Consider the following 17,622-nt stretch of genomic DNA (forward strand, 5'->3'; position numbering starts at 1 on the left):
GCGCGAAGTAAGAGAAGAAATAATAATGAGAAAACGAGAGAAAGAAAAAAAATGAGGAGGGACGCGAGAGAAGAGACGTACAACAGGGACGAGGGAGAAAGGAGACGACAACGACGCGCAACGATGATTATTTTCTGACCTGAGCGAAAAAGACAGTTACAACTCACGCTTGCAATGGGCGTTCCTTAGGCGTGAGGTTGTGCGTTTGATTGATAATTTTGCGAATTGATCAACTATTAGGCTGGTGAACCGTCGGATCGAGCAGAGACAGGAGCGCAACATAACTCGCACTGAGATCACGCAGAGGTGATTAACATGCATTAATCATGCGGTTAGTCATTCCGAGACCGTGGCGGCGCACGAGAGATTAATCTTATCGATTTCACGTCCGCGGCCGCGTATTTCGTCCAATTAATCCAATCGTAATGTATAAACAGCGATATTCACGTACGCGCGCGTGCGCGCACGTATATAAATAAACCGAAAACTCGCGGAATACATTTCAGCGAGATCATGAAGCATCGACGAGGCGCGTCTCTCTCGTTTCTGCGCCTAGAAGGATTAAAGAGATTCGAATAAAATTGAAAAAAAAAAACAAAAGTTCGCGTCGCGTCGCCAAGTCGGTATTCTCACTCGCCAATCGTCCTGACGAACGACAAATTCACCGACGACGTCGGTTGGAACTCGCAAAATTTTCCGAAAGCGCGAGTTTCTACGCGACAACGCGCCAGATCGCGCGAGCAAACGCACGTAACTCTTTCGGAATGAGTAACTCCGCCGCATCGACACGCATGTTTGCGCAATCATTTAGCATGCCTGTGTGTGTGTGTGTGTGTGTGTGTGTGTGCGCGCGTATGTGTCCGTACGTAAACGAAACGATGACGACACAGCGGGAAGAATAGTCGCTGCAATTAGCGGCATTCTCCGCGAGATCATCGTCGAGCTTAGTCCGCGTTGCTACTGCTGTGGTGTTGTTATTGTTGTTGTTATTGTTGTTGTTGTTGCGTTCGTTCCTCCGCGGCGCGTGCGAGCGTGTTTGAGTGTCGCGCCGTGCGGCTGTGCTTCATCATTTTGTTCTCGTCGTTTATAGTTACCCCGACGGCCGAAGTTTGCTTTCCATTATACGTTAATCGCGAGACGTCGCTCGTGACGCGCCATTCGCCTGTCAAATTGTTTCCGCGCGGTTTACATATCATTTGCATGCGCAACGCGTTCTTTGACCAATTCCAAGTCGGTTCCCTCCTCTTTCTCTCTCTCTCTCTCTCTCCCTCTCACCCCCCTTCTCCGTTTTCCCTCCTCCCCCGTCCAAGATACATCCGAGACGGTGGGGAGGAAAGAGGGTAAGGTGATTTGAATCATAAGCGGACGGATAATAAAGCACCGAATGATTGCGTTTCCGGAGTGAAAATGAATAACGAGCTCCCCCCCGCCCGTCCGCCGGCCCGTCACTTAATCTCGCGTGATATTTGCGAAAGAAGGAAAGGGGAGAAGCGCCGGGAGAATTAGAGATTCAATCGTCAGAGCGTTAAAGGCCGATACTTCACGTCGGGATTTAAAAATCCCGACGTCCAATCCAATTTTCGCGTCCGCCGGCGTCGTAAGCTCCGAATTGATCGGCGAATTTACGCGCGAAAGTTCCGCGATTTGTTTCGGGAAATCACCGCGCGTCGTCACGCGTGCTGCGTCTTGCCCACGTTTTTCTCCCTTTTCCTCTCCGATCGCAAGGCGCAACGAGGCGACGAAACCTAACAGCCCTCCGTGGGAGCGCGTGTCGTGTCGCGCGACGCACTTATTTTTGCAAAGCTCTCTCTCTCTCTCTCTCCCCCCTCTCCACCAGCTGCTCTTTTCTCCATCTTCCACCTCCCCTCTTTTTTAGAAATAAAGAGTGTATATTTTGTAGAGACAGATTTGTTGAAGAATATATATTTTTTTAGAGAGAAATATGTAAGATATATACGACCGGCTTTCTCTCTCTCTCTCTCTCTCTCTCTCTCTCTCTCTCTCTCTCTCTCTCTCTCTCTCTCTCTCTCTCTCGCTCTCAAAGGGAAACGATTCTTTTTCAGACGCGTCCTACAGGAGAAAGCCCCCGACATGCCACAATACACGTAAGCGCCCTCTTATCTTCTCTGCTATTGACACAGTAATTTTCGAGATATCGCCCGTCGTATACCTTTATCTCCGTTGATCCTCATTTCTATCTCTGATTCATCTGCAGCGGACAGGGCGACACGGATTACCATGGAAGTAACGGACAGGCGGACACCCACTCGCTGCACTCGTCTCATCTGTCCGTTCAGGAGGATCCGCTGCTCATCCGGACGCACAAGCAACAAACTTCTCAGCAAGTGAGATTTCAAAATTTCCTGCCTGGCCGTACTTTCCGCCCGCGAGCCGCTTTTCCTTTTTCGTTCGTCAAGCGATATATTTGCGCGCGCCAAATCAACGAAACAATCAGCGAAACAAGACTCGCGAGCAGGCGCGATTGTCGAATTGATCTCGCGCGTGTGACAGTCGTGAAAATGACAGTCCTGAAACATTGGTTTTTTAACGGTAACCTGCAGCGACGATCGACGTTCCAGTAAGCGCGACAAGAAATTTATAAATCGTTCGAGCAATTATTGGCAAAAAGATCAGCGGAAATTCACCACGCGGGATTATTAAGTTATCCGTGTCAGTCGCAGATGCAACTTTGGGAACGTTGAATTTTTTACGACATTTTACCCCGACGATAAACATTTCACTAGTTACGTAGCGTAGTAACGTAAATTTGCAGCGATAAATTAATAACGAAAAAATAACGCGGATTTATACGCAGGATATGTCGGCAGTTGTAAAAGCAACGTGGAAACGTGCGATTTTTAGCGGCACTTTGTACCAACAATCAAAGTCCCAGTAATTGCGCGCTAATGACTCTCGTTTCGCGAGCGTCGGCGCGCGCGCGCGCGTGTCATCACATTTCGTCCTACTGATCTCCTGATTACACCGTATCCACTTATCCAGCTATATGTACAAATTATCTAATTATATATGCTAATTATATGTGTAAGTAAATGTGTGACTTCTTAATTAAGAAGTCCCGCACTCAGAAACGCCGCGCGCGCGGTATCTTTCTCTCTCGCCGGGCACGCTCCTTTGACGCGGGACTCGCGCAGGAAAATCCACAAAGTCGCGGAACTTTGAAGACGCGGCTTGGCTGGAACTTCTGACGAACGCCGCGGTTACGCGAGATCCACGAGTCATCGGTAATTGCGTTAATACACTCGCGAGGACGCCACGTATCGCGTGTCATTACGTGTACCGCATCATCACGACGGGGAGAAGATCCCGCTGAAGACGCGAGTGTGTTTGCATGTGCATGCGAGCGAGCGAGTGAGCGAGCGAGAGAGCGAGAGAGAGAGAGAGAGAGAGAGAGAGAGAGAGAGAGAGAGAGAGAGAGAGAGAGAGAGAGAGAAAGAGAGATATCACGCGACGTGGCGAGTGCGACGACTAGACTACCGTTGCTGCTATACTGCTACTGCTACTATCCGCTATTGGTCGCTTCCCCAGGTGACGACTGTGACGAAAGTCGTGCGCGAGGTTTCCCACATGGAGCCGGATCCGGGCGCGGTCAGTTACATGTCGGTGCCGTTGATGTCGCAAGATTACCAGCACGCGGACCCGCGCTACCCCGCGGACCCGTACATGGTCACTTTCGACCATTACGATCCGTACCTGAGCTACGCGCCGCAGCCGGGATATCCAGGACCTCACGGTATTTACATGCCGCGCTCGCATTCCCCCCACAGCCCCCACAGCCCGTCGGAACACAGTCGTGCTTCGCCGCCACACGGTATGTAAACGCCGCGAGTCGGCGGTGCGCTCTCCTCTACCTGCCTGTCTGTCTGTTCGTCTCTCTTTCCCTCACACGTCCGTTTCTGCGGCATTTAGCGACGCGAGGGAGGGTGACTCGCGTAATAATTTGTATTGTTATCCTTTTGTTACCGCTGTGTTACTCGTAACTTGCACGTCCGCGTGGAGACGAATTTCCCGATCGGCTCCGCTCGACTGGAAGAGAGAGAGAGAGAGAGAGAGAGAGAGAGAGAGCCTCCCTCGCGATTTTCTCCGCGCGGAAAGAGTCCGCGAGAATTCTTAAACGAAGCGCCTCGCGCTCCCCGTCGTTTACTCGGCAAACGTAATTATGTCTCTCTCGCCGAGAGGGAGAGAAGACTCGAATTTCTCGGCCGGAGTGTTGTATTCCGAATGTTTTGTGACGGGAAAAATTTGGGGATTCAGGTCGCGCTGAGTGTCGCGCTAATGTGACACCGCCCGATGGAATAGTAATCTTTCATAATGACTCGTTGATTAGCTTCCGACAGCTGGCCGGACCGATCCAATCTTGTTTCTTCAGGAATTCGGGAATATGCGCGGCTAAACCTGACTCGTCGAAATTGACTTTTAGCGTACCGCCCGGGCAGAGAGAATCGATTTCATTTCTCTTTTTTTCTCTCTCCAATCGTCAGAGAAAAGTGGGACAGATGAGCGGAATTATCGGCCCCTTTTCGCGATGATATCTCGTAATAACAACGGGGGTGCCAAATAGATCGAAATCGTTAATTAAAATAATAAAGAAACAATTATACGTGTTATCCTACATATATATTTCGTAGTTCAATCTCAGAATTGAAATTTCCACCGCCGTCTCCTCCTTTTCGTCGTGAGATCTCAATTTAATTTCGAGATTTCCTCCTCGCGCAAGATAGAATCTCTCTCTTCGTGCAATAGACTCGTCGTGATAAATGCAATCCTTCGTAGCTTGGTGGAGTTGACTGAAAAACGATTAATGGGCCGATACTCGGACGACAGGGAGAGCTCAGAGGCGAGACTGAGAGTCGCGTAACTCCCCGGCGCCGAGGTGAGGTGTCTGCCGCGGCGATAAAATAAACGTGTGATTTCCTTTCCGCAGAGTACATGCGCAAGGGTGCGCCCTACGTGGAAGGCGGCTACAACGACATCGATCCCGGCTTAAATCCCGCTTTGCAGGACCATTATCGCATTACTCCGAGTCCAGGTGGTCCCGGAGATCAGTATGGTGGGTAGCAGCAGCGGCGACCGATAAATAAAATCCAACAAGTGCGAGCCGTCTCCGTTTCCTCGGCCGGCGCGCGTTTTCCGCCGAGCCGCCGACCGATTTCAGTTTTCATCAACGACGACTCTCGTCTCCGACGAGCGCGGCACGCGTATGCACGCCGTTTGACGCGGTATATTTTTTTTACGGGATTTCGCGAATTAGATTCACGTCATGGTGTAAAACTGTCAAAAACGCGCGCGTGTTATCGCGTCTCGCGCGGGACACCGCATAATTCACTTCGATTATCTCGCTGTCTGACATTCGTTGTTATTTTATGTTCACTCTAGATCGAATCAGCAACTCGTGGAATATGGATGACTCCGGCGAACCCTCTCAACATCCTCATGGTAGGGCTACATCCACCATTTATCTAACTTGCCTCTCTGTCCTTTTACTCTTTCTGTCTGTCTGTCTGTGTCTCTCTCTCTCTCTTTCTCTTTCTCTACTCTACTCTACTCTACTCTACTCTACTCTACTCTATTCTACTCAACTCTACTCTGGTCTATCCGTTTTTCTCTTTCACTCTCATGCGTCTTTTAAACGCTTCCTCTCGAGCGTCGAAGTGTGAATTCATGAGTGATCCGGGTCGGTATTCGCGGAATTTCCTCGCGCGTTGCTGTATTATTTAATAACTACACGTGATTTATTAAAAGCTATCCATATTCCATTAAACGCGATCGAATTAGCGTTTCCATTCTGTCACGAATGTTGTGTAAAATCTGGTTGAGCGTAACGCGAATATTTAATTTCTCGTCGTAAAATCACATTTGTCAGTTTTGCGATGCCATCTTAATTGGGGGCCATCTGTCCGCGTTCGATCATTTGCTTCGTTATCGAGTGAAAAATTAACTTTATACAGCAAAAAAATACGTGTGTATCAAATTAATAATAAAATTCTCAAACGGACGCTTAGTAATTAACATACGTGTAAATTAATTGCACATCGGAATTCCGTTAGAATCGGAATAAAAATATATCTTTACACAGCAGAAAATATACCCATGTCTGATAGACGTAACAGGATTAATAATCAAACTAACAACAATTAACGCACGTATAAATTAGCTCAATACAAATAAAACAGGTACAAAACTGCCAAGCGAAGAATAAGCCGATGCGCGCGATGGACGACGCGCTCATCCTTCTAAATCGCATCAGAGCGAGATAAGCGGCGATAACGCAAATGAATAAGCGATAACGTGAGCGATAAGTCGCAGATAAGCCTAAGTGAATTATGCGTTTCCGCTTTCGTCCGACAGAGACGACACTAGACTGGCTGGGCGAAATCAAAGGCTGCTGCAGATCGCAGCAATCAACATGAATTGGCACACGTGTGTAATGCGCGTTCCCCCCTCTCTCTCTCTCTCTCTTTCAGACGAGGGCAAAGTGGCCTACGGATATGTGTCGCCGTCGCCTTATGGACCGGTGGGTTATGGACCAGCCGTCGGGGTGGGCCCGGTACCCAGCGACGTGCCAGGCTACGAGGAGGGCCATCCGGTACCGTTGCCGTCGGGGGTGCCGCCCGGCATCTTCGAGGACGAGGTGCACCTGCAACGGTTGCAGTCTCGTCACCCGGTGGTGCCGGGCATGGCCAGCCCGTTGGACGACGACCAGAAGTCTCTGCGTTGGCGCGACCCCAACCTGTCCGAGGTGATCGGTTTTCTAAGCAACCCCAACAACATAATCAAAGCGAACGCGGCCGCGTACCTCCAGCACCTCTGCTACATGGACGACCCGAACAAGCAGAAGACGCGTAGCCTCGGTGGCATACCGCCGCTGGTGCAGCTGTTGGACCACGACAACCTCGAGGTGTACAGGAACGCATGCGGCGCCCTGCGCAACCTGTCGTACGGCCGGCAGAATGATGAGAACAAGCGTGCCATCAAGAACGCCGGCGGCGTGCCCGCCCTCATCAACCTGCTGCGACGGACGTCCGACGCGGACATAAAGGAACTGGTTACGGGGGTGTTGTGGAACCTATCCTCGTGCGAAGTGAGTCTCGCGGGTGGTCGATCGTGGAAATCTCCTTCTCCTTCTCCAACGTGAACTCGTGACAAGTGACGATTTTTCAACTTGGAAGCGTCGGGAACGTTCCGCTCTCTTCGCGAGTTCGCACTAGAGGGAGAAAAATTTGTGATCATAAATTTCTTTCTCCAGCGCCAACCCGTGGAAAGTGACAATCTTCTAATTTAATAGCGTTAGGAGCGTTCACTCTTCTCACGAGATCACCTTGGAGGAAGAGATTCATGATCGCTTTCCAGAAGCGGAAGGAGGAAAACGGGATTCCTGTTAACTTCGGAGTTAACAGGAATTAACCAGGTCGATCCTGGTTAACACGCCGACTGCTCCGCGCTGATTTCCATTGGTCGTTTCAGTGCTTGATTAAAGTTTCAATCATCAAAGTTAAATGTAATTTACGAACCGTGTTTTCGCCAGAGCTCGTTTCATCTCATAGTGGTTATGTGCTTAATTTGTTGTATGCAATTGATTGTTCCAAATTAGTTGCGAAATAATGATAAAGCTCGCCGATATTCAATCAACTAAATAGGATAAGCTGTGTGTAAGGCACGCTGTTGGTGATACGTAAAAAATTAACAGATTGATCACAACGTCTGATCGGTGCCACAAGGTTAAACGGTACAGAGTTCAATCAGGCGTACGTCGCGATCGGCACGGCACAGCAGTCGACGTGTCAATGAACGGAGACCGAAAAGACCTTCTCGGTCGCTAACTCGGACACACACGCGTGCGGTTTCAGGATCTCAAGAGGTCGATCATCGACGACGGCGTGACGATGGTGGTGAACAACATAATAATACCTCACAGCGGCTGGGACCCGAGCTCGTCCAGCGGCGAGACTTGTTGGTCCACGGTCTTCAGGAACGCATCCGGCGTCCTGAGAAACGTGTCCAGCGCCGGCGAGTACGCGCGGAAGAACCTGCGCGAATGCGACGGCCTGGTCGACGCGCTGCTCTACGTGGTGCGCTCAGCGATCGAGAAGTCCAACATCGGCAACAAAATCGTGGAGAACTGCGTGTGCATCTTGAGGAACTTGAGCTACCGTTGCCAAGAAGTAGAGGACCCTAACTACGACAAACACCCTATCCAGTCCACGGTGCAGAACAGGGTCGCTGCACCCGCGAAAGGTGAGGCGGGGGAGGGCCGGGAGAGAGGGATTTAATGTGGTACTTTGGAGTCAAGTTTCCGACGCGTGTGAGTGTATTCGTGTGTGTGTGTGTGTGTGTGTGCGCGCGCGCGTGTGCGTGTGCGTGCGTGCGTGCGTGCGTGTGTGTGTGTGTGTGTGTGTGTGTGTGTGTGTGTGTGTGTGTGTGTGTGTGTGTGTGTGTGTGTGTGTGTGTGTGTGTGTGTGCGCGCGCGCGCGCGTGTGTGAAGGATTCAACGCGACAACGAGGTGATCGTTCTTTTCTGAGAATCGCAGAGGGAGAATTTGAGAACGGGTTTGCTTTAAATCTAATTTGGTTTTCATTTATACATCTAGCTCGACCGAGAAAGACTCGCTGAAGCAAACCTCGCGCTCGCCAATATCGCGCGCTTGCTCATTTCTTCGTTGCGGCGTATTTTATTTTAATTTAAATCCAACCTGATTCTCTATCGGATCCGGTTGAGAGACAGTTTCTTCGCTCTTGTTATTTCGTTTTGGTTCTCTGTCCTTGATTTTATTTTTGCGCGATTCGCGAATGTAGATGATGATTAGTGAAAACAATTTGTAAACGCGTGAAGGACGCATGGATTTAAAAGCATCGTGTGAGAGAGTTTATGTGCGAGTCACGGGGAGACGGAAAGCGCGAATTTCTCCCTGCCATGAGTGCGATTGATATTAAAAATTATGAACACATGATTAAAGAGGTTAAACAAAAATGACAATTTAATATTATAATGCCGAGCGCGAAGATAATAAGTTGTCGGTAAGTTATCGCGCTGAATTCTTCGCGTTGGGAGAAACAAGCGTACATGTCAACAGACGCGCACCACGAAACGATGAAAAATAAATCGCGGTGAGAAAGAAACGGGGGGAGAGAGAAATATCTCGAGCGATGCTTTCGGGACGAATATGTTTTCCCTGCAATATGCACGCATCGCCCCCGGTGTGCATGTAAATGCACTCGTATCGTGTGTGCGTGTGTGTACGTGCGTACGCGAAGATCGGGAGGGGCAAATGTGGAGGGTAAATGATTCACCCCTTAAACCGACCATGAAATTAGATCACAGAGAACAACACACGCAGCTGCCCGCCGCTGCAGGCACTTTTCCAGCTATTGTGTGAAATTACAATGTATATACATGGCCGTTAAATGCGCGACTCGTCGCGATAAGCTCAGCCGATTATTTCACTTTGTCGAAACTCGTCGAAGCCAACCCGTGAAATTTGTACGCGAGAACATCCCCAGTTGTCTTCATGCCCGAACAAAAAATCGAGAGGCTTTTCCGTCGAAAGCACACATATGTGTTGCGTATGTATTCTACTCTGACGTGTAATCCTCCTCGCGATATATATTTATATATATATATATATATATATAAATATAAATATATATCGCGTGAATAGTCAATATTGGTTTGGGTATTAATTACGGTTAATTCTGCCGCTCAAGTTTCACGGATGTACACGCAGCGGCTGATATTTTATTACCAAGTAGTTGGCGTAGTTATAGATAGTTAGTTCATGTAGCCGTATTAAATTTGATCGAAACTTCCGGACCGGTTTGCCGGAGTCGGATGATTTGTATCGCAAACCGGAAGCTGTGGGTATAACGCACTTGAAAGTGCGGCGATGGCGCAACGCGCGCCGCGATCGAGAATAGAGTCGTTAGACGATCTCGCATCTCGATTGAGCGGAATTCTCTTTCACTGTTTTCTTCTTCTTCTGTTTTTTTTTTTTCACTTTTCATTGCACATCGTCTCTCGTTTCCCATTGATTCATTTGCACTCTTTATCGTTTCCCCGTGCGAATGGATGTTCATGTAAAGCGTCTCCCCGGAAATAGACGACGAGTCTACACCTCGTACACATCTCGCATTTCTCTCTGTCTGTATCTTTTTCTTAGGTTGCCCCTCTTTTGGTTGACCGATGATAGTTAGTTACAAGTTACGTGTCCCCTAAATCGCGGAAAGATCCCCTGGCTTTCGTTCTCGGACTTGAGTTTCTCACGAATTTTACCGATTTTTTAGGAATCCTAGTTCAGCATGAATTAAACTGTGTTTCAATCTTTTTAGCATACAGTTTATGTCAAGGTAAGACCCTCTTGCAATTCCATTGATAAATTAGTTTCCGTCCGACGATATGTGTGTATATATATATATATATATATATATATGGCTATATACTGCATGCCTCGCTTTTTTGCCAAATTGTACGGCAGCTGACCTGTGTTATCTCTCTTTTTCTGAGTTTATACTTTTCCCATTGAGAATTGTATTACGTATATATATATATATATGTGTGTGTATATATATATATATATATATATATATATATGTTCGTTTCTTTCTCTTTATCTCTCTTTCTTTTTTTCTTTCGTTTCCAGTTTAAAGTAATCGCTATGTTCCTTTTTTCGAGCAACGATCAATATACTTCCGCATAGACTGTCTATTTTGCGCTAAAGACCAATGCAGGAGAATTGGCCGACGATCGATTTTCAATGAAATCGAATATAAAACGAGCTTGTCGCAAAGTATGGCAAATACATAGTTTACAGTTTCGTTCACAGTTTCGTTCGTTGCGTAGATAAATCTATATATATTTATATATAGCTGATTTGATGTAGCGAACTAGCTAGATAGAAGCTCATAGAGGTGTAATGGGCGGCTTCTAGGTACATACAAGCACACCATCTTCTGAGACTTTTCACGAAATGTCGATCACTATTGTTCAATATTGGCTCTCTACAATGCTGTTGCGACACATATCGCGTATTGCGAGCATAATATCGCGAAACGAGCGCGGCTCGATTCTTGGGAAACGTAAATTAAGACTCTGACAAATTGTCTCTGAAAAATTCAGAAAGTAGCAACGTCCGACACGCGGCTTCGCGATTTCGTCGGCGCGAAACTTTTCTCGTTGCTCGTCGGCACGGATCTTCTTTTGTCTCGCTAATACGAATCTCCCGTTGTTCTGCTTTAGGCGAGAATCTAGGCTGTTTCGGCGGCAGTAAGAAGAAGAAAGACGGCCAACCGGTCCAGAAGGAAACGACCACGTCACGTACGACGAGTCCGCGCACCGAGCCAGTCAGGGGAATGGAATTGCTTTGGCAACCGGAAGTGGTACAGTCATACCTCAGTCTCCTGCAAACCTGCTCGAATCCGGAAACGCTCGAGGCCGCGGCCGGGGCTCTGCAGAACCTCGCGGCCTGTTACTGGCAGCCAAGCATCGAAATTCGCGCGGCCGTTCGCAAGGAGAAAGGACTCCCGATATTGGTGGAGCTCCTGAGGATGGAGGTAAAGACATACTCTTGTATCTCTCTCTCTCTCTCTCTCTTTCTCTCTCTCTCTCTCTCTCTCTCTCTCTCTTTCGGATCCTCGAATTATTATTTAAATTATTTTGAAATACGAGAATTATATGTATGATTTACAAAGTCATATTTCAGTTGATCTCATTCTCTCGTGCATTTTTACATCATATGTATCGTCAAATTATCATCATCATACCGTGTGTGTTATAAATACTGTATTGGAGCGTGATAATTTAATGACAATATGATATTCAATATCCTACGTGGAAAAATATTTATACATATTTATGAGAGATGAGATCCCCGATATTCAGTTGTGCTTTATATTTTGGTACGTTTCGTTCATACGAAACTTTCTACTAAATCTCGCCAGCTCTGGGTGTCATCCGATTATGCATATTTCATCGAAACGTGTAGGTAGCGTATAATTTAAGATTCACTTGACACGACGCTTTTTCCGGCCAGGTGGACCGAGTGGTCTGCGCGGTCGCGACCGCGCTGAGGAACTTGGCGATAGACCAACGCAACAAGGAGCTAATAGGCAAATATGCGATGAGGGATCTCATCCAAAAACTACCGTCTGGAAATAATCAGCACGATCAGGGCACGAGCGACGACACGATCGCCGCGGTGCTCGCGACTCTGAATGAGGTCATCAAGAAGAACGCCGAGTTCTCGCGGTCATTGCTCGATGCCGGCGGTGTCGACAGACTAATGAACATTACCAGGCAACGCCAGAAATATACGCCGCGTGTTCTGAAATTTGCAGGTAACTCCAGGCGCGAGTTTAGACCGGTGTAAATGCATCGTCTGCACGCCGATTACTACATCGTATCATTTTAACAGAGCAGTCAATTATATTATCAATTTCTTAGACAAGAACATCATACAGAAAAATTCGAACAAAATTTCGTAGATATATACAGCGCCAATGAGGTATTGTTGTCACGACTGCGCAACGTGTGTCATAACTGATATACATTTCCGCGCTCGCTCTTTATATTCTCTAGTCCAGAAATTATCTAATTGTGACATCTCAATTTTAATACAAAATTGATTACCGTATTGCATTACGCCAACTCCCGGCTGCGCCTCACGCTTCACCACGAACGTAATATTTTTAGGACAAGTACTGTTCACCATGTGGCAGCATCAAGAACTGCGAGACGTGTATAAGAAGCATGGCTGGAAGGAACAGGACTTCGTCACGAAAACCGTCGCCGCCAGGAATTCAGGGCCTAATTCACCCAACAACGCTAACAGGTAAACGTCGTTCGCATAAATGGAGCAATAAGTTGGATTTACATACGGTGGCACGCATGTCGTATGTTTTCCGCGAATCATAATCGTTTCTCCCTCTCTCTCTCTCTCTCTTTCAAGAAAGAGAGAAAGGGATAAAGACGGAGGACCATTTCATATTCAAAGCTAAACGACTCTTTCGCAAAATAATTGAAACGATTGTACAACTGGATCGTAAAATCCTATTTCCAATTAATTCGAGGGACTTTGTTGTCTCTCCGTGAATTCTCAGAGGAATCTAATCGTCGCGATATTTTATATCAAACGTTGACATCGCGGCACGAATGTGTCTCCGTGTGTAAATCGATCAAGGAAGCATCACGAGTCATTGTGTCATCGCGTCGATAACTTTGCTTTGTTCCCCAAGAGAGAATCTTTCTCTGAATTTACGATGTTTCGTTTGTCGTTTTATGTTTGGGACTCCGCTTATCTTTTCGTTCATTTCGTTCGTTTTTCCCCTCGCGCGAGATTCAATCCCCGACGTTCACGCGGAGTCCGTCGCGTCTTACCGGGCGACTCGATTCTACGTTGAATCGCAGCTATGATTGCAGCACTCTCAACCGGCCGATGGCAAGCCAGGGCAGCACAAGATACGAAGATCGAACGATCCAGCGAGCGAACATGAACTCGAATAATGTCGGTCGACCTACTATATATCAATCAGTAAGTAATAACAACTAACAGCTCTAAGAGATACACACACAAAACACACAGCATACATACAACGCGTAGACGCGGACCGTAGGAATATCGAGAGAAGTATACCCACGTCGGATACTTTAGGTGGAAAGAAACGCGCGTGTGCACCTTGTACGATGCAACTCGAATTGCCGGTCTTAAGGACAAAATTCGTCGACTATACGGAAATAAAAAAAAAGGGAAGAAAATCTCAATTCGTGTAACGATTCCCTGTTATTTGAGGAGAACTCGTTTGTAGAAGCGGAAAGAATAGAAGCTTCCGCGCAGGAGATTTCTATTCGGTCGATCGTTCTCACTCATCTTCCTCGTAATTGAAGAGACACTTGCATTCATTGTGCCAGAAACAGTGTGCGAAAAATTGCTTAATAGCGACAAACTGTCCACTGAGCTCCTCGCTGCGAGTTTAAAAAAATCTTTTCAACTATTAAGGCTCATGGAGTTAAAAAATTGGACGTCTTTGGACGTCACGTTCGCGTTTCCGGATGTTTAGACAAAGATGTTACTTCTCGTTAGCGTTCTCCATTCTGCCACGCGAATTGAGATTCTTTTCCCATGTAGAAGGAAAGATAACTTTACTGACAAAGATAGAGGCTTTAGAAAATTCGCGTCTAGGAAGACTCGGTTCCCAAATTGGATCCGCGCGTGTATCACGTTTTGTGCAACGTCGGTTAAAATCCAAAAACTGGAAAATTGAATCCTGTGAAACTCTGTCCTTAAGACCGACGAATTCCGTCTAATCTCGTCTATCTCGATTATTCGTTGCCATTATAGGCCTGTGATCGCGCGAAGTCGCGATCTTCGCGTCGTCACAGCACGTAGGACCTCGAAAGTCGACTTTATAAGTAGACTACCTCGAATACACCGAATCGATCGTACACCAATTAACGTTTGTATCGCGTTTAACTTTTTACTTAGCCTCGCGAAGTGCGATTCGGACGCGATTGTTGGAGTAGTTACCTAGAACGACTTAAGAAAAGAAAGGAATAAGAAAGAAAATCATCGGCACGATCGAATGTGCCAAAAACGACGAAGGAATGAGTGAGTCGCTTCGCGACCATTTAGTACGATCGTCCACGCAGTAGCCATTGTGTAATTTTGCGTCACAAGCACTACAACAAGTACAATTCGATCGAGTGTGATCTATATCTGCGACGACGACTGTGTCTTCCGTTTTAGTTGATATCTTTTAGAGATGTGCGAGTTCACGATTTCCTGCATCGAATCGAATCGAATCATCGAAACTTGGTTTTTAATTAATAATATAATTGACGACATGGCGTGTAGGAGCGTGCATATTGTTGCGAATTGACTTTTAATTATATGGTGAGTCAACTTCCCGCGTCGAAAACTACCCTGAATTATAATTATTAGTATCACAGGACTGCACTCCTTATCCTTTTCTACTTATTTAATCGTTGATTAATTCTTTGTAAGAGTTGCGAAAATATCGCCTCAGCCAGGAATCGAACCTGACCTTAATTTCCACAATTCGAAATCTTCAAGCAGTTCAGAGATTCAAACAGCAAGAATTCGAACTCAAAATCTTATATCCGATTCGATTCGATTCGAATTCAGGTGACTTGCACATCTCTAGTATCTTTTATTATATACCTGTAGCTTATAAACGCGACAAGGTTTTTTTTGCGCAGAGGGATATTTTCTCTCCTCCGGAACGAGAAACAAGAGAAAAGGTTCTTTTTGTTTCACTTCCAAAATGCGCAGGATAAATCGCACATTTTCCTCGAATTTTGCGAGAGTATTATATTACTAGACATGCAGAGAAACGAGTATAAGATGAGAATTGTAACGACTAGAGGACGAAGGATCGTAGTCTCAACGTATTACTGTAACGATGCGTCTGACATTTTTTTAGTGGAATCGTCCTGATTGATTGTGCGAGAGAATTCACACACACACACACACACACACACACATACACACCTAGAGAGACCACATGTACTAGAATTCACACCGAGGAAGTTGCTGCACCAGACTGGACCAATCGACCTTTCAATCAATCTTTTTAACGAACAAACATACACACACCGCGCATAGGCACTAATTACTATCGAAACTAATTATCCTAACCGAATACTACCTTTTGCACGGTTTTCATAACACTTTTCCAACGTTGATCGAATGAATCGCGAAAGGCAAGAGAGATGTCTCGCGCGCACGTTTGTAGAAGAGACTGTAGGAATGCACCGCAGTATTGTATCGAAAATTATCTAGGTACTCTAAACGAAGAAGTACTCGTTTTATACACGTACATATATACATACACTCACACTCTTGTCTCTGAGGAAACGCACAATATATTACGATAAGGAGAAGCTCTAGCTGACGAAATCACTGCCTAACGAACACTCTTTTCGTACGTGCTCTCTAACGATAACGTATTAGTTACTTTGTTAGCTTCTAATCCGAAAGGATGATTTCGTGTACCGATTGATCGTCACGAATCGACGAGGCACTTTTTGTATCGAGCTAAACAGAAAGAGAAGAGACGAAGAAGAAAAAGAAGAAAGCGAACTTCGTTTTTCTCCTCTACCCCACGAGATTCTTCAGCAACCCGACGTTGAGTTTATACTTGCACTCTGTTTGTACGGCGGAATGTAACGCGTCTTTTTCTACATAAATTATTACATAAATTATAGTCCTTATTGTACTCCCGATTTTGTATATAAGCTTAGACACGAGAGAGAACGATTGTCGAAACTTTACAAACTGTACACGATCGCAATGAGTATGAAATACGATTATTATTCACACGCTACAGCACGCCGATAAGAGGGAGAAAGGTGGGATATGTAGAATCGTGAACGATCTTCGGAATAATTAGTATCACACTATTATTACTCTCGTATACACGCGCGCGCGCGCACACACACACACACACACACACATATACATACACACAGCCTTATTATCTCTAATAAAACGTCCCACGAGCATTCGTATTAGAAGCGTATTAGAATAATAACGTAGAATCGAGTTTTGACTTTTCAATTCATCGATTGCGTGTGTGACTATTGTCGAGTGATACAAATTGGACGTCAACAATAAAAGATCTCATTGTAACGAGAGACCATGAGGAGAATTATTACGTATTTATTAACGTGGAACTTTTTTTTTCTATTTATATCCCATCACATCGCCATCACCCACTACCACTACCACAATAACAACAACAACAACAACAACAACTACCCCTACACGGATTTATATACTATATATTTTATAGCACACACGATGTATCTCTCTCACGTGCGTCCTTGTATCTCACGCGTAAACTCGAGTATGCAGTTATTCACCTCACGTCGAAGTATTTATATTCTGTATTTAGCCGACTTTAAAAAGCGCAGTGTGTAACAAACGAAGGATTATTTGAAGATATGTATATTAGATAGCCGTATACCTGAACTAAAATGCAAATAAAGGCCAAACATATCACACCTCCAACGTGGTCTTGCCTCTGGATCGTCGGCGGTGTACTCTCGATTATCCGGAGGAGTATTATTATCCCTCCCGGCGGAGGGAGACGCGTGAATAATCGAGCGATACGGTCAATACGCGCGCTATCTTGACTCGATTGGGAATCATGGTGATTTATGTGTCCACGATATAGCGTCTGCTCGTTGCGCGAGCATACTCTTATTGGATGCTGTGTACTTGCGGCGGTGTCTTGGAAAAGGAGAGACCAACGTCCGTTTCTTCAGGCAGTTCGGAGTGTGACAAATGTCGGCTACATCGATCTACCTGTCATGGCGATAAGAAAAACAAGGTGCACGTTTGTGAATTTCCAGATTCTGCGTGCTCTTGTACGTTCAAGGAACACACATTCTCGTAAATTCCGGAATCATTCGTAAATTTAACGAACACACGCAATCGAAATCTCAAAAATATCCTCATGAATTCGGAAAACATTCAAGGAGACAGTTCGAGGACTTCGACCTCCAAGAAATGGACATTGGTTTCCCTTCGCCAGCGTGCGCACACACTCTCGCGCCTTGCTATCGCATCAAGAACCAGCTTCTCGTCTTCGCGG

The 17,622-nt window shown here is 46.2% G+C and overlaps 1 protein-coding gene across 10 annotated transcripts in view; it reads left to right on the forward strand.

The window, feature by feature from the left end:
- The window catches only part of p120ctn (adherens junction protein p120), a 48,493-nt gene that overhangs the window by 27,940 nt on the left and 2,931 nt on the right, over positions 1 to 17,622 (forward strand). For 5 of the 10 annotated variants that reach the window (XM_025300444.1, XM_025300445.1, XM_025300451.1 and 2 more), the window contains 13 exons: positions 241 to 306; positions 2,064 to 2,105; positions 2,216 to 2,345; positions 3,547 to 3,829; positions 4,943 to 5,068; positions 5,395 to 5,454; positions 6,483 to 7,099; positions 7,866 to 8,253; positions 10,342 to 10,359; positions 11,249 to 11,562; positions 12,042 to 12,345; positions 12,701 to 12,839; positions 13,415 to 13,538. In XM_025300444.1, the coding sequence (XP_025156229.1) occupies positions 241 to 306; positions 2,064 to 2,105; positions 2,216 to 2,345; positions 3,547 to 3,829; positions 4,943 to 5,068; positions 5,395 to 5,454; positions 6,483 to 7,099; positions 7,866 to 8,253; positions 10,342 to 10,359; positions 11,249 to 11,562; positions 12,042 to 12,345; positions 12,701 to 12,839; positions 13,415 to 13,538 (2,611 nt within the window). The remainder of the gene's footprint in view (positions 1 to 240; positions 307 to 2,063; positions 2,106 to 2,215; positions 2,346 to 3,546; positions 3,830 to 4,942; positions 5,069 to 5,394; positions 5,455 to 6,482; positions 7,100 to 7,865; positions 8,254 to 10,341; positions 10,360 to 11,248; positions 11,563 to 12,041; positions 12,346 to 12,700; positions 12,840 to 13,414; positions 13,539 to 17,622) is intronic. The other 5 variants (XM_025300449.1, XM_025300452.1, XM_025300453.1 and 2 more) reach the window with 3 other exon arrangements.

The sequence above is a fragment of the Harpegnathos saltator genome, unplaced genomic scaffold, assembly GCF_003227715.2.
Source record: "Harpegnathos saltator strain DR-91 unplaced genomic scaffold, Hsal_v8.6 scaffold364, whole genome shotgun sequence".
Classification (NCBI taxonomy): domain Eukaryota; kingdom Metazoa; phylum Arthropoda; class Insecta; order Hymenoptera; family Formicidae; genus Harpegnathos; species Harpegnathos saltator.